This window comes from Mus caroli, unplaced genomic scaffold (assembly GCF_978045245.1).
Source record: "Mus caroli unplaced genomic scaffold, Mus_caroli_1 scaffold_13, whole genome shotgun sequence".
Taxonomy (NCBI): Eukaryota; Metazoa; Chordata; class Mammalia; order Rodentia; family Muridae; genus Mus; species Mus caroli.
In genome coordinates, this window is record NW_028227268.1 from 55,768,671 (window position 1) to 55,795,706 (window position 27,036).

General features: G+C 43.1%; 1 protein-coding gene across 1 annotated transcript; it reads right to left on the bottom strand.

The window, feature by feature from the left end:
• Nucleotides 1-2,975: 2,975 nt before the first annotated feature.
• On the bottom strand, nucleotides 2,976-26,412 carry LOC110304375 (myosin-1). Its single transcript, XM_021175700.3, has 38 exons — nucleotides 26,209-26,412; nucleotides 25,977-26,120; nucleotides 25,701-25,857; nucleotides 23,753-23,780; nucleotides 22,890-23,004; nucleotides 22,698-22,790; nucleotides 22,522-22,585; nucleotides 21,753-21,851; nucleotides 21,561-21,664; nucleotides 21,302-21,440; nucleotides 20,964-21,082; nucleotides 20,726-20,875; nucleotides 19,759-19,929; nucleotides 18,088-18,400; nucleotides 17,920-17,996; nucleotides 16,864-16,951; nucleotides 16,662-16,779; nucleotides 16,315-16,438; nucleotides 16,091-16,227; nucleotides 15,745-16,000; nucleotides 13,980-14,222; nucleotides 13,692-13,868; nucleotides 12,777-12,922; nucleotides 12,601-12,691; nucleotides 12,119-12,508; nucleotides 11,480-11,606; nucleotides 9,855-9,973; nucleotides 9,490-9,686; nucleotides 8,079-8,262; nucleotides 7,662-7,827; nucleotides 7,448-7,572; nucleotides 6,758-7,066; nucleotides 6,470-6,673; nucleotides 6,043-6,168; nucleotides 5,785-5,955; nucleotides 5,218-5,322; nucleotides 5,003-5,098; nucleotides 2,976-3,128 (listed from the first exon to the last, which is right to left on the bottom strand). Exons 1-38 carry the CDS (start codon nucleotides 26,410-26,412, stop codon nucleotides 2,976-2,978), a joined length of 5,829 nt encoding a protein of 1,942 aa, XP_021031359.1.
• Between the last annotated feature and the right edge of the window lie 624 nt (nucleotides 26,413-27,036).

The window sequence follows — 27,036 nt, forward strand, 5'->3', positions numbered from 1 at the left end:
AAGGCCTTCCATCAGGAGATTAGAAATGACTCATTAGGAGAAAGCCTATCCCATCATCCAAGTGCAGTGGGCCTTGATGAACAGAGACAGTCTATGGTTTTAGAGTTTATTGTAGAAAGGCAGGGGGAAGAGAGAGAGAGACTGGCCATGGCCAAGAGGAGAGAAGAGGGAAAAGGAAAGAGAGAAGAAAGGCTAGAGAGTAAGAGGGAGGGAGAGAGTAAGAGGGAGGGAGAGAGTAAGAGGAGGGGAGGGGAGGGGAGGGGAGCGGAGGGGAGGGGAGGGGAGGGGAGGGGAGAGGAGAGAATGAGGAGAGGTTAGAGAGTGAAGTGGGGCCAAGCAGCCCCTGTTATGATGGGCTGTTAACTTTACTGTTGCTAGGTAACTGGGAGGAGTCTAGCCTGAAGGTCAGAAGCTTGGGACATCGTCTATGTGACTACTAACCACGCTTCTCCTGTGGAGGCTGTGGGGGCGGTAAACTTCGACGGGAGCCTTGAGTCCAGGAGACATGAGGGAATGCCTACCATGCCATGTAGGTGAATTAGCACCACTCCGGGGTTCATACCTCAGCTCCAAGGGAGACCAGACTGTCTGTGTATAGCCCAATGCCCCACATGTGTGTGTGTGTGTGTGTGTGTTTATGTAAAAAAACAAAAACAAAAACAAAAAACAACAACAACAAAAAAAACAAAGGCCATGAATTTTGTTTTTTAAAATAATACAGGATACCATGTCTTAGGCTAGTAGTTCTTAAAAACTAAAGGTATTTCTAGCAATTGATAGAGATACTATTTCTAGCTAAAGAAAAAGGAGAAGACTGGGAGAGAGAAGGAGATGGGAAGAGAGATGGAGGAGAGGAAGGGAGAGAAGGACATAGAAAGACACAGAGAGAGATAGGAGAGAGAGACAAGGAGAGAGAGACACACAGAGAATAGTAAAGATTGGAGAGAGAATCGGGGAGAGAGCTCATGTAGATTTCAACTTAAGCTTGTGATGGGGTAGTGTCAATGGTATGTAGACATCTTGTGTTTTCCAGCACAGTCATGATCAAGTGAAGATTCAGCTAATAGGTGCCAGCACAGCCAGGCCCTTTGCTCCCTCCTGCCTCTTTGCCAGCATCTGTCCCCCTATCTGCTTTTTTTCCACTAAGTCAAAAGCTAAATGGAATGGCAGTATGATTATGGCATTAAGTATTAACCTTTTGCAGGAAATTGGAAGATTAGGATTGTTAAAACTGCTTTGTAAATTATTTTAAAATCTAGTTCAAGATATAACACTATGATTACCCATTGGATCCAAACACATATTGCTTCATATCAACACAGGGAAAATCTTCTAGGAGCTGAGGTCTAGAGATGCTGCACAATTTAACCTACTGCGTGATAAGGTTAAAAATGATTAGTTGTGTATTATTCCTTTTTAACTGGCTATATATTGCTCTAAAAAGACCTTTGTTATATTTCTAATAAAGACATTAACTATTTTATTTATTCACCATCTGCTAAAATTGACCTAAATGGAAAGCCTGTGCTTATTTCAGCACAGGTAGAGGTCCGGTCATTGCTGTAATGACAATAGCAACTGTCACGGCATTGTAGGAAGCATTTCTTTTATCTGAAATATTTAGGCACTTGACATTTTCAGGCAAAATTTCAATTATATACCGTGATTTTTATTTGTTGCAATACATTAAAGTTCAGAGGTACTTTGGAGCTCAAAAGCTAGGATTTCTATTGGTGAGTGAAGTGTTATATAATAACTAGACTTTCCACATCTGTACAGTATATTATATGTATTTTGTGGTCTTGCAGATCTAGAAAGTAGGGTGTCAATGTACATTTAATGTGTGTTTTTTAAACACATTTATGGCAATTAAAATATTTGGAGTCAAAGGTATCACATTTCAATTTCAACTATACCATCATGAAGATACTTTGTATAATGCTAGACTATATCTGGAAAAAATGATAAACATCAGATAGATTTTCCATTAAAGAAATATATATGTTTGTGTACATGTGTGTATATGTGTGTGTGTGTGTGTATGTATACCTGTGTGCAGGTATGTATGTGTCAGTGTGTGTGTATGTATACCTGTGTGTAGGTATGTATGTGTGTGTGTCTGTGTGTGTGTGTGTATACCTGTGTACAGGTATGTATGTGTCAGTGTGTGTGTCTCTGTGTGTGTGTGTGTGTGTGTTAGTGAAAGAGAAAGCAGGGAAGTGGCATTCAGTATATATGTAACTGATATAAAAATGCAAGATATATGATAATTAATGTAGTCTATCAAAAACCAGAAAAGGACTAAGATATGGCAATTTCCAAAGGATGGAAGAAACAAGAGACATTCATTCTTAATCCTCCCTTGCCATCCCTAAGTGCCAAGAAGATGCAATTAAAAAGCATCTGAGCATCTGTAGACAACCAAGTCTGCACATCTCTACATAGAGACAAGCAAGTAGAGCGCCTATTATTTCAAAGAATCCTAACCCCAGTTTAGTGATTCATGTCATTTTAGTGAAGTTACTATAATAACTATAATAACTTTTGACAGTAGTCACAGACAATTTTTTTAATTTTTGCTCTGATTGTATGTATGTAACTGCCATTTTAATTGATTTTTACTCCCTCTTAGGATGGAGTGTTCATATCCCTTCAGGAAGGTGATCAAGCATGCCTCCAGGCTTCCCCGTCTTCCCTCAGGCATGTGTGTGGTACTTACTGGACTTGGCCTGGCTGCTCTCCATGCTTAACCTGGGTGACTAAGGAGTTTGTCATAGATGTAAACACAATGGTTCTTTTCTTTCTCTCTCCCTCATGTACAAAATGATCGGCCGCCGTGGAAAGGGGGAAGGAAAAGACCGACGAGCTCTTGGCAGATAAATTTTTTATCTCCAAAAGTCATGAGTACAAAACAGAGTGACAAAGATCTTCACATTTTGCTCATCTCTTTGGTCACTTTCCTGCACTTGGATCGATCACTCTTCGCTTATGATTTTGGTGTGAACCTCCCGGCTCTTCACCCGCAGCTTGTTGACCTGGGACTCCGCAATGTCAGCCCGCTCCTCGGCTTCCTCCAACTCGTGCTGGATCTTGCGGAATTTGGCCAGGTTGACGTTGGACTGTTCCTCCTGTGAGTAAGAACGCATTTGTAAGGAAAAAATGCTCACATTTCTAGACTTTAGGGTCAGTGCATCTTGGCTGTCTCTTTTGCTTAAAACCAATCCACTCTAATAAATTTTCAAAGAAGTCTAGAGAAGTGTGTACATTTTTTTTTTGGTTCTATTAATTCCGTATATGCTTCATGCAGCCATTGGTAAACACAGATGACATTGTCTGACTTAAAAAAAAAAAGAACAAATTTTCTTTCAGAAAAGCTAACACTACTATGATTGTGCCAGGTTCCCAGGCTCTGTTGTCATTGCTGCTGTTGAGGCTCCAGAGGATGAACGAGACTCACACAAGCAATCCCTATGACACCAAACTGAATATAAATTATTGCCACTTGGGTCATAAATTATCCCCCACTTAATAAAGTTTAGAAATTAAACATGTTTATTATTCTCTAAAATAATCCAAGTTGTCTTTGATTATGCTTGAAGATATAGTAATGAATTTTGAAAGGCCAGTTTTAATTTAGTCTCCAGTAATTATTCTTTTTTTTTAGTGTCTTATTAAGAACCTTCGCAAAATATGACATTCAGATTTAGAACATTTATGAAGCTTAAAATGCCTTTAAATGGGGTGGCTCAGGAAAGCTGTTGCATCTTCCTTTCACAGTAGAAAAAAGCAAGAGCTGGAGTGGAGGGAAGGTGCGTGTTTTGCCAGGCTGTGGGTGTGAGGTGCCCGTGTGTGTGTGTGTGTGTGTGTGTGTGTGTGTGTGTTTGTGTGTGTCTGTTCTCTCTTCTTCCTTTGCTCTCTTCTTCCTCTTTCTCTTCCTCTTAGAGCTAAGAGCTCAGAAGGTAAACAAAAGCCACCAGTGGACAGAGGACCTTATCTGCAATGTACAGGTATATGTCTCCACAGAGACACAAGTGAAACGACTCCTTAGGATGAGTCAGGAAATGTGATGGCGTCAGGCTGCAGTCAGAGCACTACTGAACCTTCTGCACTCCATAGTATGCATGACACATCAGCTTTGCCCTGGATCTCTTCAGTGTGTATGTAACAATGACTTGCGATGGAATGAAAGTAGAATTCCTATTTCCTTCTCATCCGGAACATCTGGTTCCCTTTATTTCCATTTCAGTTATATCTTACTTCACCCACCTGGCTACTCATACCACAACTTGGTGGATTATGCCTGCTTTGCTTCTTTTTACTTCCAGGGCCAGCCTACTGGCAAGCCTAATGCCTTCCCTCTCCAGGATGAATCCTGAAACTCATCAATTCTCCTTATTTTATTTCTGCCTTAATACAAGCCACACACCTACCTGAAAACACACATTCCTGCACCTACTTGGGTTCTCCAACAATCTTTTCTCTACACTGTAGTAAGGACCCTTAAAAATAAAAAGCAGGCCACATCTCTCCTGGAAGGGGATCTTTCCCTTGATTCTGTGGCCTGATTGCATTTGTATTATGATGCAGGCTTCTTTCCAGGACCCAGAAGACCTTGTGAGCTACTTTCTGCCCGGTTCTCTGGCCCCAGGTACACCGTTCTCTTCCTCAGTCTTGCTGACTCAATGACAAGACTGTGCTGTACATTCCTCCTCCCCCCTCTCTAGAACACGATAGGGACTATGCTTTGGTTGGTTGGGTTAATGCTTACAATTGGACTCAGGGCCTCAGAGAAGCCTACCCACATTCTTCCACTGAGCTACACCCCCATCCTTATTCTCACTAGTACATTTCTCTCTGGCTTGTTTCAGAATGGTCAGTTGCACAACATTCTTAGACCCTTGCTAGATCCTCTGATGGATCCTTCCTTGTCTTGCTCATCTTTTTGGGTTTGGTTTTGTTTTGTCTGCTGACCACCCAATCACGTCAGGGGTTTTGATCTCACCGCTTCCTCAGCTTGTCTCTTGTAGGCCTTGACCTTTGATTGCAGTTTGTCCACAAGGTCCTGGAGCCTGAGAACGTTCTTGCGGTCTTCCTCAGTCTGAAAGATATTTAAAGTGTGAGTTTCTTGAAAACATAAATATCCCTTCTCTATTCTGTATCTATGGTTTTTAATGTTTTGCGCATAGGGGTAGGAGCCCAGAAAGGGTTTTTCCTTACTTGGTAAGTGAGTTCTTTCACTCTTCTCTCATGTTTGCGCAGACCCTTGATAGCTTCCACGTTGCGCTTCTGTTCATTTTCCACTTCTCCTTCAAGTTCACGGACCTACACCAGAAGGTGGATTAAAAAAATTTTTGGTTTTGGATTTGCTTATTTTACTTTATGTGTATGAGTGTTTGCTTGCATGTGTCTATGTGCACCACAGAGCTCGGAAGTGGTTATCAGATCCCCTGGAATTGGTGTTGCAGATGGTTGTGTGTCATCTCGTGGGTGGGCCTATGCATGAGCAGTAAGTGTTCTTAACTACGGAGCCATCTTTTCCACTACCAAAGGCAGATTTATAAAAATATTTTCTATCATTTAATCAGTTGATGAGTTCCTACTTCTTCAACCAGCCTGATGTTTTATATGTAGATCCTTATTCCAAGTGCCCAAACCTAAGCTGTCGAGCAACAGGGACTATCTTCTCTTCATCTCAGAATGCCCTACAAGGTCTAGCTGTCGTAGGTATTGAAAGTCATGTGCTAGAGTGGAATGACAGGAATACATGTTGACCAGGACACCCACCCTGGCCTCCAGTTTCTGGATCTGCTTCTTGCCACCCTTCAGCGCCAGCTGCTCAGCCTCATCCAGACGGTGCTGCAGGTCCTTCACCGTCTGTTCCAGGTTCTTCTTCATCCGCTCCAGGTGGGCGCTGGTGTCCTGCTCCTTCTTCAGCTCCTCTGCCATCATGGCGGCCTGGTGAGTGACAAAATAGAGTTGGTTAGGGGCTGACAAGTCCCTGCAGGATTCAGGCTTGCTATCTCCATCTCACCCTCTGCTTACATCAGTGATGGCTTTCTTGGCCTTCTCTTCTGCATTGCGGGCTTCCTGGACGATGTCCTCCATCTCTCCCTGGATTTGGGAAATGTCTGTCTCCAGCTTCTTCTTGGTGTTGATGAGGCTGGTGTTCTGATTAAAATACCAAACACAGAAATATTAAATATTGAAGAACAAAGTCAGAAAACCAGATGTCCAAATGAGCCTGTAAACTAGTTATTGACTAGCATCCCTCAGGGGTTCCATAAATTATCTGAGTTAACAGCATACTTTTAAAGGACAGTCGATGCTGGATGTTATAGATCAGATAAACAAAAATGTTGTGAGTCTTCCCCAGTTAAACATGTTAAACTCTTCATAAAACATTATGGGTATATTTCTGAACAATGTTAATATCCATGCATGAGTTTCCCCTTCATACTTATTTACACACCTGGGTGTGGAGGAGCTGCACGCGCTCACTGGCGTCCAGCAGCTCCTGCTCTGCAATCTTCCTGCTCCTCTCAGTCTGCTCCAGCGTGGCCCGCAGCTCCTCGATCTCAGCCTGCAGCAGGTTGGCTCTGCGCTCAACCATGGCCAGCTGCTCCTTCAGGTCCTCCTGGCCCCGGAGAGCATCGTCCAGGTGCAACTGGGTGTCCTGTGTAATGAACCATTATTGAGACACTGTGTCCACAGGCAGGGTCACACCACTCATCTGGGACCACCTCTTGGTGCCACCTACCTTGAGGATGCCTTGTGTGTTCCTGTAGTTTCTCAGGGCCTCGGCAGCCATGCGGTTGGAGTGGTTCAGCTGGATTTCCATCTCGTTCAGGTCTCCCTCCATCTTCTTCTTGAGCCTGATGGCGTCGTTCCTGCTCCTGATCTCAGCATCCAGCGTGCTCTGCATGGACTCCACGACTCTAATGTGGTTTCTCTTCAGCTGGTCGATCTCCTCATCCTTCTCAGCAATCTTCCTGTCGATCTCAGACTTGACCTGGTTCAGCTCCAGCTGGATGCGCAGAATCTTTCCCTCCTCGTGCTCCAGAGATGCCTTCAGGACAGCGAGAGCCAGTGTTAGCAGGAGAATGGCACTGTGCAGTGTTCAAGGAAGGTTAAATTATCCCACCTCACTTGTTCCTGTCTTTGTGCTATAAAAATACGTGATGTGCATAATTGTCGAAGCTATGCACTTTTCTCCAGCCAGATGGTTCTTAAGGACAGACCCTTCCCTTACTCATATTTGTTTGTTTTCTGATTCTACCACAGCTCTTAAAATATACTTCTGGTACTTGTATTCATTCTTTACCTTCATACTCACTGGAGAGAATAAAGAATCATTTTTTTTATGTTTTTGATTCACCAATCTTTGCACCCCAGAGCAAGGACCTAGTTCCTTCTATAATTGTTGTGAAATGTTCAATAGTGTGTCTACCTCTGCTTCCTCTAAAGCAGCCTGGAGCTCAGATTTTTCCTGCTCAATTTGCTTCTTTATTTTCTCCAGTTCATGGATGCGTTTCCCTCCTTCTGCAATCTGTTCAGTGAGGTCAGAAATCTCCTCTGTTAGGAAAAAGGAAATAGAAATGTGTATAGAGATGGTGGGGTGTTCCTTCAAATATCTGGTTAAGGAAAATGGGAGAGACACTCACGTTGCAAATTCTTATTCTCCCTTTTCAAGGTTTCAAGATGGTCTAAAGATTCCTCATAAGCATTCTTAATCTTGAACAGCTCTGTGCTGAGAGAGCGGGACTCCTTCTGGGAGGCTTCAAGTTCAGCATGGGTTTCCTCATACTTCTGTTTCCATTCTGCCAGTATCTGAAGAGCAAGGGATGAAGAAGAAGATATAGCTGATAAAGTTTGAGGATGCAGGGTATAAGCTGTGTGTTCTAGAAACTCTGAGTTTGATCTGAGTGGTCTCAGATTGAAAAATAATTATGAAGGAGAAAAACTAACAAAGGAACACACACACACACACACACACCACAGTTCCTGCTAATGGATGAGGACAGCCAAGTAGTTTGGAAGGCTGGTCACATTAAAGACTGTAGAAGGTTCTAGAAGCACACCTTGTCAAAGTTTCTCTGCTTCTTGTCCAGGGCAGCGCAGGCGGCATTGGTCCTCTCCACATCAATCATGAGGTCCTCCACCTCGTTCTGCAGCCGCTGCTTCGTCTTCTCCAGGGAAGCACACTTGGCGTTCACAGCTTCTACATGCTCCTCAGCATCCTGCAGACGCTGAGCCAGCTTCTTCCTGAGAAACGAAAATGGATAGTAGATGTGAATGGTAAGCAGTAGAACCGACTGTTTCAAAACAGCTCTAAGTAACTATTTCCAAAGCCAGACTCCCCAACCAGTGTTTCTGAAGCTTGTTTGACACAATGGGTTCTCTGGGAATTCACTGTTGCTCTCCTACCACCAAGTGCTAAATGCAGCCACATTTCAGCATAGTTATACTTTATGGAGCTTGAGCCAGCTTGACCCATTTGCCTTCCTTTGTAGAACTCAGAATCTGCGTCAAATTCCTGCCAGTTATATCTGAGTCTGCATTCAGTTTTAATGCTCAGAGAGTGGAGTCTGAATTTTGATAATCTTTGTGTTCTTCTAGGCTGGCCCACATACTAAGTACTCAAATGTTGACCATGTTAAATTTAAATGAGACATCCTTGTCTTTGAGTAATTGTATCTCTTCTCATTTTTGCCAGGTTTTTGTTAATCTGTCTATTAAAACAATCTTTTCCAAAACAAATGCAGCTCTTAGAGTTTATTTCAAAATCACTCTTAAGCATCTACAGAAACATTGATTTCATCAGTATATAGATTGTGCACTATTATGAAAATGAATGCCTAAGGGTACCTTAAACTGATGAGTAAGACTCTTTCCTACCTAGATCCTTCCTCACAAAATTTCAGCCTTAAACTTTCATATGGCAGTGTATATCTATTCCTTTATAAAACTGTGTGCTTTCTTGCTTACTGCAGTGTCTCCATCTGTATACCACATTGGGCCTTGATCACATCTTTTTATTTCCTCTTACAGTCATATTTTTGCATATAAAAAGAGAGCTACTATCAATCCAGATTATTTTTCTCATTGCACTCATACCCCTAGGCCAATTATTGCATTAGTGGTTGAGAGAGAAGGGGAGAAGTACGTGAGAGTATATAATTAACTGAATAAGCTATTATACTAATTCTATCTGCATCTGTGTAGACAGAATGAGGTCAAAAGTTCTCCCCTTTGAAAAAATACCATTCAGCTTCCTTTTGCCTTCTTCTTTTCTCTGTCTGCCATGGACTTCTGTCATATATTTCCACAGACTACCTAGGGTATTTATATTTCTTGAATGGATTGATGTTCACATTTTTCTCTAGCATTCTTTAGCTTTGAGAAAGCAAGGACCCTCTGCCCACAGAGAATTCCTGACCCAAGCACTTTGTTAGTAGATATACTGCCATTTTAACCAAGTCAGGCACATACTTGGCTTCCTCCAGCTCCTCCGTGCGCTGGATGGCATCTGTCTCATATTTCGTCCTCCACTGGGCCACTTCACTGTTGGCTTTGGACATGGCCCTCTGTAGCTCAGCCTTGGCTTCCTGTTCTTCTTCATACTGTTCCCGCAGCAGGTCACAGTCATGGCGGGAGGACTGAAGAGCATGAGCTAAGGCACTCTTGGCCTAAAAAATAAGAGTTTAGAGGTTGAATTTTTTGTTTTTAAATTGGTATTTATTCTCTAAGCTAAGGATCCCACCAACAAAGGGGGGTGGGGAACCTACACACACAGTATAAGTATAAACAACTGCAAGACCAATGATAACCATGACAACAACAAAAAGCCAGATCACCTTTATCTCCTCTTCAAGCTGCCTCTTCAGCTCCTCAATCTGTTGAGTGAATGCCTGTTTGCCCCTGGAGAGCTGGGAAACTAATGAATCCTTTTCATCTAGCTGGCGTGAGTATTCACCTGTAAAAAAAAAAAAAAAAGGTCCAGAAAATTCAGCCTGACATTAGACATTAAAACTCTAAAATAAAAACTGGAACAAAGGAGGTACCAAGTCTAAAGCATGGTGACAGATGGAGGCTATATCATATGTCCATCATCCACTTCAAGGCTGATGAGCAAATCTTTGAACAATGAGAATATAGGCAATTTTTGAGCCAAACTCTTTATGATCAACCAAGGTTTTGGGAGATATTTAAGATGATATGATTGCATTGCAAGAGGTAAGCAAACATATGAAAAACAATGTACAGAGAACAGTCAACGCACTCAGATGCTTTCTGGCTACCGAGTTACTGTGTTGGCCACCTGTAACATTTTTTTTTTTTTTGGTGGGAAATGGGAATCTTCAAATAGTAGACCTCATATGCAGAACTGATGCTCAGTAGACACTTTGAGAGAGGTCTGTCCATGTTGGGAAAGCAAGAGATGGTCTTTCTGATCCCAGAATGAGTTGGTTCTAAATTGTAAACAGCTCCCAAACCAAACGGTGCATAAGTTTGTCTTCTGTTCTTGAGGTAACATATTCAGAAAATACAAGCCTTGTGGCAGTACCCCCCGTGAAAATTCGTTACTTGTCTTACCTGTTTTGAAATTTATTAGAAACCACATGTTTAATGTTTAGCCTTTTAAGATCATGCCACTGATAAGTGTAAGAAAACGTGTGCTGAAGAGGAGAAATTTGGGGGAGTATCCTAGCTTGAGAATAGTGTTTGTTTTACTCTGAACGTCCTGCCCACCTTAACAACAATAATACAGTCTTTGAGTGTCATGGGAGGAGCAACATGACTTTAGTAGAAAGTTGGTCAAGTCACTAAGGAATTCCTGCAGACTTCCTGACCAGGCTGGTCAAAATGACAGCTTCACTTATGTTCCTGTTTCCTTACAGAACTGTGTGCACTCCCCACAGGTTTGTACTTGGACAAGGTGCTCCTTCATTCCCAAGATGTGTCACCTTCAATGGGAATAGCATCAGGCTAATGAGACAAAATAACTGTTAGCTTGTAACAGTATTTGGAAAAGTGGGGAGTCAATAGGGAGATAAACTTTGTATTTGATAATTCTGTTTGTTTTGAGATCAGGCCTTGATATGTAGTCTAAGCAAGCCTAAAGCACACAGCATATGCCAGGTTGATCTTAAATATAGCATTCTTCTACCTCAACTCCCTGGGACTACAACTATGGATATGTGCCTAAATGCCCAACTCATACTTGATAACTTTTTGACTGCATCCAAAACTGCTATATGATGTTCAAAACAAAAAATGATTGTATCAACCAATCTATCTATCTATCTACCTACCTACCTACTGAACTACCTATCTTCTTCTGAGAAAAAAAGCAACTTAATGCCATTGCTCAATAATGAGGTGCTTCCACGGAAGGTAATATGTGACTTCAAGTAACTCAATAAAGTGTTCAGCAAATTGAACACCCATGGTAAGTTTGTGGTTCCAGAATACAGCCTACCTGACTCAGTCTGCAGACGTCCCCTCTGCGCAGTCAGCTCATTGATCAGCCGCTGCTGTTCCTCCTCCTTGGTCTTCAGCTCGCTCACTTGGTCCTCCAGTGTGCGGCACATCTTCTCAAGGTTTCCCTGTATCCAAAGAGTTGTAGGGGCTATTCAAGCAAAAACTTGCACCAAAGAACATTTGAGTGATCCAGACATAGATGTTGATTTGAGAAAGATAATAACAAGCTTCAGCTATCATGAGAAGAATAACAAGACATGGTCTGAGCATACTGCTACTATGTTGTTCGGTGAATCCAGTGCCTTCTCTAGATCTTCTTAACTGGTTTAAGATAATGATGCCCAACTGAGGCTGTTTGTGAGAAGCAAATTTTGTTTGATCGTAAAGGATGAATGAAAAGCACTATGGTTGATATTTAAAGCATTTTAAAACCTCAAAATATATAGCTGGATAGTAATGTTTGGTTTCTGAAGGAGCTCTGTTTTCACTCCTATTATTTGGGTATAGCTATTCTCACTTAGGGTGAACACATCAGACTTACTCCCCATTTCCCTAGTCCCAACTTGTATTGATCCCCCTGTGAGTTCCTAATGATTTATCTACTGAAATCTCTGTGACGTTTATGTCAAGTTTGTACCTTGGATTTGGAGATGACCTCCATGTTACTAGCGAGGTCATCGATCTCCATCTTCATCTCGCTCTTCTCCTTCTCCAGCTTCTGCTTCACCCGCTGCAGGTTGTCGATCTGCTCCCCGAGCTCAGCCACACTGTCTGCGTGCTTCTTCCTCAGAGTGGCTGCTGTGGCTTCATGCTGCAGCGTGGCCTCCTCCAGGTCCCTGCGCATTTTCTGGAACTCAGCCTCTCTCTTCTTGTTCATCTCGATCTGGGCTGAAGTGGCTCCGCCAGCTTCTTCCAGCCTCTCGCTGATCTCCTCCAGTTCCCGGGAGAGATCAGAGCGCTGCTTCTCTGCTTTGGCCCTGGAGGCCCGCTCTGCCTCGATTTCCTCCTCCAGCTCCTCAATGCGGGCCTGGGGGGGTGGTGGAAAAGACCGACTCAGCTTCTTGGGTCAATCGTTTTACTTTTAATGATGAATTAGACAGATAGAAGCCATGGACGTACCTGCAACTCCTTGATCTTCTTCTGCAACTGCATGCCGAGGGCCTGCTCATCCTCAATCTTGCTCTGCAGATTGCTCATTTCAAACTCTTTCCTATAGGGAAAATCCTTGTGTCAGTTACAGAGCCATTGATAATAATCCCTCCACACACCCTGAGACCTTTATCTTCACCACTTACTTTTTGAGTTTCTCATCAAGCTGCTGTTTATCGTTTTCTACGTCCATTGTGGACTCTTGGGCCAGTTTCAGGTCTCCCTCCAGTTTCCTCTTGGCTCTTTCAAGATCCATTCGGATTTTCTTTTCTTGTTCCAGAGAGCCTTCAAGCTAAAAGTTAACAATTTGTGAATGGAGTCCCAAGACTAACACATTTGTCCCAGGCTGAGTTGGTGACATAGTGTATCAGCATGCTCTGGGGCGGGGAGGGGGCAGGTTATGAATTAGTGAATTAGAAAGACCTGCCTCATCACTCCTCCCTTTGTACAGAGTCAGTGTTTAAAATGTGAAGTGTCCTGGTCTGTGCCATGACTACTGCTGGGGCATCACGGCTTCTATACCGCCCACTGAGTCTCTTATGGGCAATATTTCCCACTTGTGGTAGACAGCAAAGGGATGTTTTCACACCCTGACCTTGGCTAATGCAACCTGTATTCACACTTGTCCAACAGGTTCTCTCTTAGATATCTTATCATGTGTAAGGCCAGCTGATCTTCCATATCCTTGCCCAGTGTTCTCGTGTCCCTCTGAGCATGAGGTCTATTGACATGTGGCTATGCTTCCTACACAGAACATGTGACATCACCCTTGGGCTCTTGAAGCCACCAGTGTTTCTAGGGAACTAAAGACTGGTTTGTTCATACAAATCTTGGTGAACAAGCCCTCAATGCCTTTCATTCTTTTTAACTGATATCTGTTATCCAGCACTTGTCTTGTTGATTTTCCTGTGTGTTCATCTTGGTCTTCATGTCAGCAGTTACATCCTAAAGTTCTTGTGTGTGGAATGTGGTTTGGCAATGCCCATTATGTCATGGGGAGACAAGCACATGCTTGTTTAATTATAAAACTTTAAAAAATGTTCCTGAGGTGTTAGACTCACATCATCCACTTGCTGTTCCAGCTTGATTTTGGCTTTGGTCAGGGTGTTGACTTTGTCCTCCTCTGCCTGCAGGTCATCCAGGGTCTGCTGGTGGGCCTCCTGGAGGGCCTTCTTCTCCTTGGTCAGCTTGGCGATGGTTTCATCCAGGCCTGCCATCTCCTCTGTCAGGTTTTTCACCTTGGGAAGCAAACGTGCTTTGCATTAAACATTGGGTCTTAATAGCTTTGGTTTTATGTCTTACTTCTTCATTAAAATGAGTCATAAGCTTCCCGTGTAGACGTCTCATACCTTGTTCTCCGTGGCGTGCTTCTCCTTCTCAACCTTGGCCAGTGTCAGCTCAAGGTCATCGATGTCCTTCTTCAGCTCTGAGCACTCGTCCTCCAGCTTCCTCTTCTTGGCCGTGAGCTCTGCGTTGATCTCCTCCTCATCCTCAGCTCTCTCGGTCACCTCTTTGATTTTGGCCTCCAGCTGGATTTTGGTTTTGATCAGCTGGTCGCATCGTTCCTCTGCATCGGCCAAGCTGTCTGCTTCCTATGAAGAGATATTAGACATTTTTAGATTTTAGTTCCCTAGACCTTATAGATTTTATTAATATTTTTAAAGCAAGCAAGCAAATGATGTTTAAAGGTATTATTAGGTTTCTTTTAGTTAGCTTTCTAACACTGAGCAAAATTGTCAAGGCACTGACTATTAACTTGAATGATAGCAAAGAAGTGTAAAACATGGTTCCCAGTGAAACTACGATACCATTGTTTTGTTATATGTTTAAGGTATCAGCATATAATTTCAAATTGGCTTTCTTTGTTTAATGTTTATTTTTATTTAAGTTTTGTATACAAAAAAAAGATCTTAAAATAAAGAACTGAATATCAGGACCTTGCTAAGAGGACAGTGAACATCAGAATAAAAAGTGACCTAAATGGAAAGAGCATCTTCAAATGACAGACAGCTTAGAATGAGAAGAATGACTGGAAGAACCAAAGAGAATGGTTCATAGAGACAGGTAGTCCTTGGATAAGTATTACCCTTGTTTCTCATGAAGAAATAGGATTTGAAATATAAAATCTGTGACTACCTGCTTGTATCTCTAGGCTCTAGAACGAACGCATGAGATAGTTACTAAGTGGGTAGTAGATGAAATACTGCTAATATACACACACGCGCGCGTGCGCGCGCACACACACACACACACAGAGAGAGAGAGAGAGAGAGAGAGAGAGAGAGAGAGAATAGGTAGATCAAGCTTAGACCTCTTCTTCAATAATCTCTTTATTCTTCTCATTTTGGAAAACCTCAGTCTCTACAAACTGCAGTAAAGATACAAGCCAATCTTGATAATAGCAATTCTTTTTGTTATGTATTCAGAATAAAGACCCAATGGGACTGATTGTTTCCCCTTCTGAATTCAGAAAACTAAAGAGCAACCTTTCATGTTTCTATGCTTGGTTTTGACAGTAGCTTGGGAGAAACAAAAATAGATCAGATAGTATCCCCTTGTCACATATTATTTTCCAAGTTTCTGAATATTTATTGGTTCATCAGAGTGAGGTTTTCAACCCAATCCCTCATGCCATGCATTAAAAAAAAATGACACTGTCTATAGAAAGCCTTGCCTTGATCCAATACTTCTAGGTAGTCTAAAATTCCTAAAACAAAACTGTATAGAAAGTTTTTAGAATATTATTGGTCAAATATTTGGAATATTGAAATAAGACTGATATATTTTTATTTTTATTATAAGGTCTCCTCCCTATTCACTAATAATATTGTTCTTTTGACATTTGTCAATAGGTAGGATTGTGTGAAAGCAAAGATCTCCCTATTTCCCATCCATAATCTGCCAGGAAAAACAACACAAAGAATGAGAAATGTTTGGAATGTTTTGCATCCAGGCGACTAAGACGCCTCCTGAACTGATTTGCAGTACTGCTGTGTATGGAATGCTACAGAACACTCAAAGCAGTCAATTTAAACGATTGCTAGATCATCACTTGATTCTGAGGAATCATCACTGGGCTGAGATTTTAGCATCAGAGAGAACTCTGAGACTCACAGACTGAACTTGGAGCTGCAGGTCATTTTTCTCTTGCATCAGAGCTACCATCTTTTCTTCCAGCTCTTTTCTTTTGGCCTCCGCCTTTGCAAGGTTTTCTTTAGCTTTTTCAAATTCTTCCTTCATGTTGGCCATCTCCTTCTCTGTCTCCGCACTCTTCAAGAGAGGTTTGATCTTGAAATACAGCTTCATCCAGGGCCAGTGTTTCACATTCATGAAGGCGCGGACGTTGTACTGGATGCAGAAGATGGACTCTCTGTGATAATAACAGAAATGTTCAAAGTTGGGTTCTAACAGGAATCAGGAATAAAGGGACTAGAACAAGGAATGTTGCCCTTATTCATACCTCCTCTCCACCATCTTCTGGTACTCCACTCTCGCCAAGTACCCTCTGCACATAGCCTGGGTCCGGGTAATAAGCTGAGCCAACTTGTCATCTCTCATCTCCTCTAGGAGCCCCAGAAGACCAGCTTTGAAAAAGACCTGTGTGCAGGCAATGTTGCAGATCAGAAACTTCACACAAAGTTTAAAGGGACAGGAAAACATTAAGCTGGATTTCAGGGGAATTACCTTGGTGTGACCAAACTTATACTGAGTGTGGTCAATGTCAATGGAGCCCAGGAGCTTCTCAGAAGCCTTCTTGCTATCGATGAACTGTCCCTCAGGGATGGCACTTGCATTTAAAACCTTGTATCTGTTTAAGCCAACCAAATAAATGACATAGCTATTGTCACCAAACAAATCTTATCATAGAAACATTATCAAAGGAACTATATTATCCCTGTATCTATTCTTTGTATAGTCAAAGGACTTTACAATGTGTCCCCAAGTCACTTGAATGTGTTGTGTTTCTAATTGTTAAAAAGATAAAGCAATACCAAAAGCCTTCAAATAATCCACAGTGACAAATATACAACCTCTGCTTGAAGTCTGCATAGAGGATCCTGCTGGGGAAGCCCTTCCTGCAGATGCGGATGCCCTCCAGCACCCCGTTACACCTCAGCTGGTGCAGGACCAGTTCATGCTCCATGGCACCTGAAAGAACACATGCATTTCCTGGTCTAGACTCTGAGACAAACACACTGGGGCCTATCTGGATAGATGACAGAAGTGTCTTACCAGGAGTCTTGGTTTCATTGGGGATGATGCACCGTACAAAGTGGGGGTGAGTGCTCCTCAGATTGGTCATTAGCTTATTCAGATTCTCCTGTGGAGCCAGAGTTTCTTGTTTAGTATGTGATGTTATAAACACTCCTATTTACAGATGTAAAAACCATGAGCCACCACTTTGGTTCAATTCTACTGAATAGTATCCAGTTTTGAATTTTCCAAACTCGTGGCTGAAGTTTCTAAGTTCTTGACGTGCCCTCCTAACTTATGTCTTTTGGCCCACGAGCGTGTTAGTTGTTGAGATGGTTGCTCACTGCTGATGAATTTCTCGGCATACGTAATATATCTATCACTGTACCGTAAGCATATGAAGGAGCTACACTCATACATGGGGCCTTTACCAAGATATTTGGCGTGGCTTAGCTCCTAATCCAGTGCCACCTTCCAAACTTCAGTTGGTCACTCTATTTTCACAAGCTCTTTTCTTGCTCCGGGCACACAGCTATGTCATCCTACTAAGAACCATATTACTGAGTATCAAAAGTTTACCATTTTTCAGAGAAAGTCTTTTATCACATCTGGTTTCCTATGTTTTCTCCTTTTGACTCGCTCTGCAATTCCTGCCATGATTTACCAGTCCTCCATTTTCAAATGAGGCCTCTACTAAGGATAGACTCCTACCTTGTATATACTTAGGAACCTAATTCACTTGCAAGCTCCAAGAGGATCAAGAAAAAGCCCATCATATATGCAATCCTCTCCTGCCGGATATTTTCTTTATTTAATGCTAAATGACCTCATTACTGAGTTACCAATTTAGCTTCCCGTCTGATACTTCTGTAATTCACTCCTGACCCTTATCTTATTCATTGGGGGGGGGGGGGGGGCGTTGCTTTAAAGTTATTCTGACTCTCCCTAAAACTCAGGTCTACCACTGTCAGCTGACCCACCCCTCTCCAGTTTCAGAGCCTTCAAGACAATATCCCTGCCCTGCCACACCCTTTATATATAGCAGCATATAATCTAACACCCTAAACCCATTTAGAGAGAAAATGAAGTTGGTACCCTGAAGAGGGCTGACACGGTCTGGAAGGAAGAACCCTTCTTCTTGGCCCCTTTCTTTCCACCACCGCCACCAGACTCTGGGGGAGAAAGGAAAACACAATCAGTCAGAAGCCAGACTTCTCTGCTTAGAAATTCCACATGGAATAAATATCGCTGATTGAAAATCACCTGCTTCTGCAGCTGCTGCTGCCCCAGAGAAGAGGTAAGCCAGAGTTTTCATTGAAGACTTCTGGTACAGCCCCACCACGGTCTCATTCAGGGGGTCCTTGTTCTTGTCCAGCCAGCCAGCGATGTTGTAGTCCACAGTGCCCGCATAGTGCACCAGGGAGAAGTGAGCCTCAACCTTGCCTTTGGCGGGTTTGGGCTTCTGGAAGTTGTTGGACTTTCCAAGATGCTGCTCATACAGCTTGTTCTTGAAGGAGGTGTCTGTCGCCTTGGGGAACATGCACTCCTCTTCCAGGATGGAGAAGATGCCCATCGGCTAAAAGAATAAACACAGAAAGAAATGCTCCATGAACTCTGCCTGCTCATAGGAGTGAAAGATGACACAAATGGCTAAATTCAGTCTTCAGTTCCACAGAGCTAGTGAAGACTCCTTTGTTTGGCCAGAAGTCATTGATTTAATAAGACTCTTAGCTAGATAGCAAAGGAAGACAAATGAGGGCTATGCCCTTCTGGACTTTGTGTCTTTAACCTAAAAGTCTTGGAGCAGAATTTCTCTAAGTACACATTCTGGACCAGTTGTACTCGTTCGTTATTAGTCTTGCTAACAATGCAGACTCTAAAGCTTACTCAGCCTCCACAGAAGAACCTCAAGGGAGTGGGAGCAGAGAGCACGGTCTTGGTGTTAAGTGTTTGGATGAGCTTAGCACAGCTTGAATTTGAAAGCCTCTGTCTACAGCATTAGAAATTCATACTTCAGAGGTCAATAGTAGTGAGTCCAAGCATGTCAGAGAAGTGAGAAAAAAATGTTCTATTTAGTGCCAAATTTTTATAAGGCTAATAGCATTCAATGTAAGACTTTGATTGTAAATTGTGGATAGGCATAGAGTTCTGGACTCTATAGAACATATCTGTCTCAAAAGAAAGGACAGAAGGAATGCAGGGGCTGAAAGATGGGGGAAGGGTGAACCAGTGTCTTCTGGGTGTGACAGAGCTGGCCACTGCCCTCATGATCTCAATACCTGTGGTTAGTTATCTGCCCAACACCTGTACAAAATGGGGTCTGTTAACCTTCCACCTTGGATGGGACGGTTCATAGGCCCCACCGTGCCCTGAGGAACTACAAGTAGTTAGTGGCAGCTAGAGAGGGAAGGCACATATTCTTCTGTAGGATAGCCACTGATAAGTTGTCCATGGTGTGGTGAGCACCTCCCCTCCCCCATGCTCATGTGTGCTTATGCAAACTCAGTGTATTAAAAAAAAAAAGAAAAACTAGAAGAGTGACTTTTTGAGGAGGAGTCAAGAATTAGCAGGAGCTGGGGGGGGGGAGAATTGGTAATGTGAGATTGAAATAACCAAAATATATTATGTACAATGTAGTGTGTGTGTGTGTGTGTATGCAAAGTAGTCAAAATGAACTTTTTTTTTAAAGAAGACATCTTGTCTCATTTATCAGGATGCTTTCCTCATTTTGTTTATCAGTAGACATCCTTTTCCATCGCACATACATTGCAATTTGTAGTCTTTTGTTTTTAAAGAAGACATCTTGTCTCATTTATCAGGATGCTTTCCTCATTTTGTTTATCAGTAGACATCCTTTTCCATCGCACATACATTGCAATTTGTAGTCTTTTGTTTACACACCACACAACTGTGATCTGAACAAGCCACACAAACCTTCTCGATGAGCTCGATGCAGGCCGCCAGGTCCATCCCGAAGTCAATGAACTCCCACTCGATGCCCTCCTTCTTGTACTCCTCCTGCTCCAGCACGAACATGTGGTGGTTGAAGAACTGTTGCAGTTTCTCGTTGGTGAAGTTGATGCACAGCTGCTCCAGGCTGTTGAACTAAATAGGTGGAGATGGAAATTAGCATTCTGTTTCTCCAGGAAAGTATCTCTGGGCTTTCCTCAGTGGGCAGGCTAACTGCTCTCTCAGCATGGTAGGGTGTTTTGTCTTACTCATAGCAAGCCCTCTTACTCAAATTTCATCCAGTTATCAATATGCTCATAGAAAAAAAAGGTTCACAAATATAACTTCAGGATGAGACCGGTTAGAAATCTTACTGGTAAGGAGAGAGCATATTACCTTTACTCACTGGACTGTATAGCATTCTTTTTTAGGCAGACATACTTGAGTTTATTTAGTGGCCATGTTTGTTATGCCTGGACCATTGCAGAAGATACCTTAGGGTCAAAACACACTTCATTTCCCTCATTAAGCAGAGAGGGATCTCAAAGTCTGTATCAATGTGACATCCCCTTTCCTGGTACTGATTGAATACTATTGTCGCTTTACCATCTTTTCCATCATTTCCTGATTGCTGATTGTGTATTGGGGTCTGTTTTAAGAGCTTTAAATGCAGCAGTCTTATAACTGACAAGAAGACGGGAAAGAAGGTCTTAGAGAAATTGATGGGTCCTTGTTGAAATTCTGCGGAGACCAGGCATATGCCACCCCCCACAATCACACAGGGAGGAAATGACAGAGCTCTAGTTTAACTTCAAAGTTCATACCCTTGTCCAGATTGTTCAGAGCTTTTACATGAATCAGTTTATGTGCAGCTAGTTTTTATTGACATTCCTTGGTGATTACAAGAACAAGATTTGAAAACTCTTCTGCTACCAAGCTTCTGCCAACTTACATCAAAGATCTCAAAGCCAGCAATGTCCAAGACCCCAATGAAGTACTGCCGGGGCTGCTTAGTGTCCAGCTGCTGGTTGATGCGGGTGACCATCCACAGGAACATCTTCTCATAGACAGCCTTGGCCAGGGCACCCACGGAGTTGTACACCTTCAGAGACAGAGCAGTTCTTGTTGGCATTGTTAATAATGTCAAGGAGGTCTCTGGTGTGTGTGCTTCACAGAGGGCATACACTTACCTGCTGCACAGTCTGGCCTTTGGTGACATACTCATTGCCGACCTTGACCCTGGGGTAGCACAGGGCTTTGAGCAGGTCAGCAGAGTTCAGATTTTGGAGATAGGCAGCCTTGTCAGCAACTGCAGAAACAGAATTCATGTTCCCAACGTTACCTCCTCCAGGGCCCAGAGTATGCAAAGGTAGAGTGTTTAGACTGCTTTATACAGCCTATTTTGGGGATAAATTTGAGTATTGTTCTCCAGAAGCTCAGCTTCAAAAGAAACACGAATTTGGACTATATTTTCTTTTCTAACCCACACAGAGAGTTTTATTTGGCTTTGGCTATTTGGGTTTGGTACCTTCAGTGCCATCTGGCTCAGCCTGCTCCTCTCGTTGCTTCTGCTTGAACTTCATGTTCCCATAATGCATCACAGCCCCTGTGAGCTTATAGATGGAGACTCTTTCATCAGAAGTGAAGCCCAGAATATCAATGGCACTCTGTGAGGAGACAGAAGAGGAGAGATGTAAGGGCAGAAGACACAGCTCACTTGGCAGGATTTGTAGTTTGCCCTAACTAGGCTTTTGCTAGCATGGACTCATTCATAATGCATGACTTACATCTGTGGCCATCAACTCTTCTTGGTCATCAATGCTGGGCACCGTGATCTCCCCCTGACTGACAAAGGCGTAGTCATATGGGTTGGTGGTGATCAGGAGCATTTCTGGGGACATAGGATTCAGGGTAGATGTTTAATATTAGAAACTGTTAACAGAAAGACTAACTTCCATCTATGAATGTAAGGTTCTTACCAATTAGATCCGGCTTCTTGTTAGACATAATCTGGTAAAAAATGTGGTAGCTTCTCTCAGCTTTCAGCTGGAAAGTGACTCTAGACTTCTCCAGAAGATCTATAGTGGAGAACCAACATCAGATGAGAGGGGATTACCAAGTGTCTTCGAATGGTTTTAGAACTTGGGGTCATCAGTTAAGTCTTATGACCCCTTGAGATAGTAGCTCAATGTTTATAAGGTGCCACCTGCTACATCTCTGCAATCACTGAGTTTCCTCTTACTGCCTCAAAAATGAAGGAAAAACATACTTGGCTAAAGGAGCGCTCACTTATCATAGAGAACCTTGACATTTGGAGTGTAATCTAGACTAGAAACTGCTGCTTCTTGGAGTCTCCTGGTGTTCTAATAGAGAAGCTACTGAGGGAATTAGTTACTGAGGCTCAGAAGAGGAAAACCCACATACTTTGAATCCACAGGCAACTCAACTACTCCCATGTTACTTTGTTCTTTGACTATTTTGAAATATTCCATTTGAAATGAACGTGTTCTGAGCCAGCATACTTCAAACGAGTCCAAGAATGCCTGGCAGTTCCTACAGAACCATTAGCTCATGCCTGGGTTGGTTGGTAAAGCACCCTGTGAATATTGCCTAGGGCTGGCACTCACGGCAAGCCTGCCTGGCAGCTGAGGTGGTTTCTAGGCTCCATGCTGAGCAGGAGCTGCAGAGTGTTCCTCCAAAGCCTCATTTGTTATTCTTGGAATCTAGTTCGAGGGTCCAGTTACTCACATGTTTCAATATCAGCAGAAGCCAGTTTCCCTGTGGTACCAAAGTGGATCCTGATGAATTTACCCTTGGAAGGGGAAAAGATGATGTTAGCTTCAAAGCTTGAAGCACACAGGTAGGAGTGCTGCAATGCTTCCAATATTGTTTCAACGGAAGACAGAGAAGACCAAGAGACTCACAAAGCGAGAAGAGTTGTCGTTCCTCACGGTCTTGGCATTCCCAAAGGCCTCCAGCAGGGGGTTGGCGCTGATGATTTGATCCTCCAGGGTCCCCTACACGGGAAAGATCAGACCTCACATCTCAAGCTCTGGGCTTCCTTGCCTGAAAGTGCCCCAAAGAGCCTGGACTCTGGACTGTGACAGTCAGCTTACCTGCATTTTTCCAGAAGGTGCTTCCTCCTTCTTTTTCTCCCCAGTGACTGCAATTGTTGCAAAGTACTGGATGACACGCTTCGTGTTCACAGTCTTCCCAGCCCCGGATTCTCCGCTATCCAACAAACAACAATATGTGGAGAATTGAGCTTTGCGTTCAGTGAAACTATTTCTGCCAACAGTATTTACTCTCTCATGCATCTGTCTTTACATCTATCTCTCTGTCACTGTCATCTAGGTGAGGTCATTTTAGTCTACAGGTAACTCATATTGTTTCTCTTGACAAGTAAGGGAATCCATTTATTATCCATTTAACAAGTGGTTTGGATGCTTAAGATGGTCTGGGCTCTTTTCAAGGTGCTAAGTAAGACCTGCTCTTGAAGAGTCCACCAAGCAGCCATGGAGGGAGGAGTAAGAAATCTTGAGTGATGTGTACTTCTTGGCTGCCTTAGACTAGAGATACGACTCCAGTTAGCACTCCCAGGGGTTAGAAATTCCCTAAGTAGGCCTCAAAGAACATGGCTGATGCTGTCCCTCAAAAGCTTTGCCTTCATTAGGCTGTGCGCTACTCTCTGCACTGGATTGAGCTCTGGCCAAGCCCCAAGAGGAAATTTTACGTTCCCTGCTCCCAGGAATGCCACATGGACAGCGCTCTCAAAGCTATACTGACCAGCAGGATAAATTGCAGAGTTCTTGTTTTACATCTGGACTCCATCTACCCTTTACAATGAAGTGAAAGCGGACCCTAGGTCCTCACTGGTCTCATCATTTCTTTAGTACTACCTAATTTTTTCCTTGGGTTTATTTTTCATTTTCCCAGTGAGAGGAAAGCACCAGTAAGTTTTCAGAATAGAAATACATACGTGATCAAAATAGACTGGTTCTCCCGATCTGGAAGAGAAGCAGTGTGTGGTCAGCACATAAGTCAGTCACATACATTCTTCTTGAGTTGCTAAGTATCATACTTTGCATGGATTTTTTTCACAATATTATTGTAAAGTTATAGATGGGATTTAGTCTCTAGTCTTTCAAGTTAAGGAAGAAAGCAATAAATTGCTGTCATGACTACATCATCACAGAGGAATACCCTATTGACTTCATATAAAGGACAGTATATTCCAAAGTCAGTTCCTTCCTTTCCCTCCCCCTCCCCTCAGTCACCATCAGTAGATTTTAATGGCACACTTGCCACCGATTAATAGCTACTGCTAGAAATGCATTGTGTGCTGTTACAGGTGGGAATGGTGATGTTCAAACCAAGGTTAATACTGCATTTCTAAATGGGTGAACTAACCTCACAAAGAAAACATTTCCTCTTCCTGTGGCCCCAGAATACAACCTTGTGAATGGTCTTCTTTGAATTGTTAAATAATGATCAGGAAGACATATCTCAAAGTGAAATTTTTTTTGCAGGGTGAAAACTTCTGATTATAAGCATGAGGGATCCCAAACACCCCCTTCTCTAAGGAGAAGTCACCATCTAGAATATGATGACTTTTAAAATACAGAAAATGTGGTACATTTACACAATGGAGTACTACTCAGCTATTAAAAAGAATGAATTTATGAAATCCTAGGCAAATGGATGGACCTGGAGGGCATCATCCTGAGTGAGGTAACCCAATCACAAAGGAACTCACACAATATGTACTCACTGATAAGTGGATATTAGCCCAGAAACTTAGGATATCCAAGATATAAGATACAATTTGCTAAACACATGAAACTCAAGAAAAACGAAGACCAAAGTGTGGACACTTTGCCCCTTCTTAGAATTGGGAACGAAACACCAATGGAAGGAGTTACAGTGACAAAGTTTGGAGCTGTGACGAAAGGATGGACCATCTAGAGACTACATATCTGGGGATCCATCCCATAATCAGCTTCCAAATGCTAACACCATTGCATACACTCGCAAGATTTTGCTAGAAGGACCCAGATATAGCTGTCTCTTGTGAGATTATGCCGGGGCCTAGCAAACACAGAAGTGGATGCTCACAGTCAGCTATTGGATGGATCACAGGGCCCCCAATGGAGGAGCTAGAGAAAGTACCCAAGGAGCTAAAGGGATCTGCAACCCTATAGGTGTAACAACAATATGAACTAACCAGTACCCTGGAGCTCTTGACTCTAGCTGCATATGTATCAAAAGATGAAAAGATGGCCTAGTGGGCCATCACTGGAAAGAGAGGCCCATTGGACTTGCAAACTTTATATGCCCCAGTACAGGGGAACGCCAGGACCAAAAAGTGGGAGTGGGGGGTGGGTAGGGGAGTGGGGGAGAGGTAGGGGAGTGGGGGGGGTAGGGGAGTGGGGGAGAGGGTATGGGGGACTTTTGGGATAGCATTGGAAATGTAAATGAGGAAAATACCTAATAAAAATATTAAAAAAATAATAATAATAAATAATAATAAATTAAAAATAAAAAAAATAAAATGGCAGTACTTCTAAAAGTAGCCAGTCCAAACAAGGAGCAACTGAAGCTGTGAGGGGGTGGGGTCAATGATGTGATTTGCACTTCTAGTCAAGCAGTGTGTCCCTCAGTTATCATTTCTCATTATTCAATACACAAAGTAAAGCATGACTCTAGGTTGCTGAGTACCAGGGTGGAATTGCAAGTGGAGTTTAGTCCCTGGTTTGATAGTGCCTAACCCCCCCTCCTCCGACCCCCAGCTCTGCTTTTGGCAACTTTCCTAAACAATTAGAACATCATGAACAATCACAAACAACCGGTTCTTTCTTAAGGTCTTTTGGACTCTGATATTGTTGGGTTAGGTGATAATTCACATGAAAAACATTTGTGCCACTCACCTGTCAGCATGAACTGGTAGGCGTTGTCAGAAATGGAGAAGATGTGGGGCGGGGCCTCCTGGCGCTTTTTGCCTCTGTAGGCTGCCACCACCTCTGCGTTATACACTGGCAGCCACTTGTAGGGGTTGACAGTGACGCAGAACAGGCCCGAGTAGGTCTGCATCAAGAGAGGGGACATAATTATTGAATGGGACATTCATCATCTACTTTTTTTAAAAAAAAGAGAAAGACATATTAACCACTCTCTTGATCAAAAGGCCAGGATAGCGAACTCACGTAGATCATCCAGGCTGCGTAACGCTCTTTGAGGTTGTACAGCACAGCGGGCTCGTGCAGGTGGGTCATCATGGCCATGTCCTCGATCTTGTCGTACTTGGGAGGGTTCATGGGGTAGACTTGATCATCTTTTACTGTTACAGTCTGTCCATAAGCAAGAGATATTAAGTTGGGAACTAAGTCAAACTAGCCCCGCAGTGTAGTGTCCCCAGCTCTAGATGGTTTTACTCACAGTTCCACCTTCGGTCTTGGCTGTCACCTTCCCCCCTTCCCTGCTCTGCACCGTTGCTTTTACGAAAGACTCCTTAACATCCACCACAAACACCGATGACTTGGCATCAAAAGGCTTGTTCTGAGCCTCGATTCGCTCCTTTTCAGACTTCCGGAGGTAAGGAGCAGCCTCCCCGAAAACGGCCATCTCGGCGTCGGAACTCATGGCTGCGGGCTATTGGTCACAGCCCAGTGAGAGAGCCTGCCTGGCAAGAGAGAAATGGTAGAAATTCAGAAACTATTAGCATCACATGCATTGTTTTTTCATTCCCTGACAGTTGGGTGAATGCATTGCACCGGGCCTAACCATCTCCCTGGCTCTGGTGTGGCTGAAATGTCAGACTCCTTGTTCCTTGCCAGTGCTGACAAGTACTTAATCATGCATTTGGAAAGGAGTTGTTTGTGGCTCTCCTACTGTGTGAGAAGTCTACTGCTTCCTGCACCTCGTTTGTTGTATATGAATTGTGATTTATATACACACAATATATAGAAGCTGCCTACCACTGGCTTCTATAAAACACAGAGGACAGAGGATGCTAAGATGTTTTCTGGCTCTTTATACTTTTCTCCTTCTCCGATTCATTTCCAGCACCTAGCAGCAAGCAGGGAGTCCTTCTCTTTCTGGCAGCCTTCACACCTCTGAGAACACATGCCGGATGCAGAGAAGGGCTGGGAACTGGCTGCCTCGCCTCGTTAAAAAGAACAATCGGGCTAAAGTTTTAGGGTCTCTCTGGCATGTGGAGAGTTTGGGATTCCCACACTCCAGACTCAGCAGTTACAAGGATTGCAC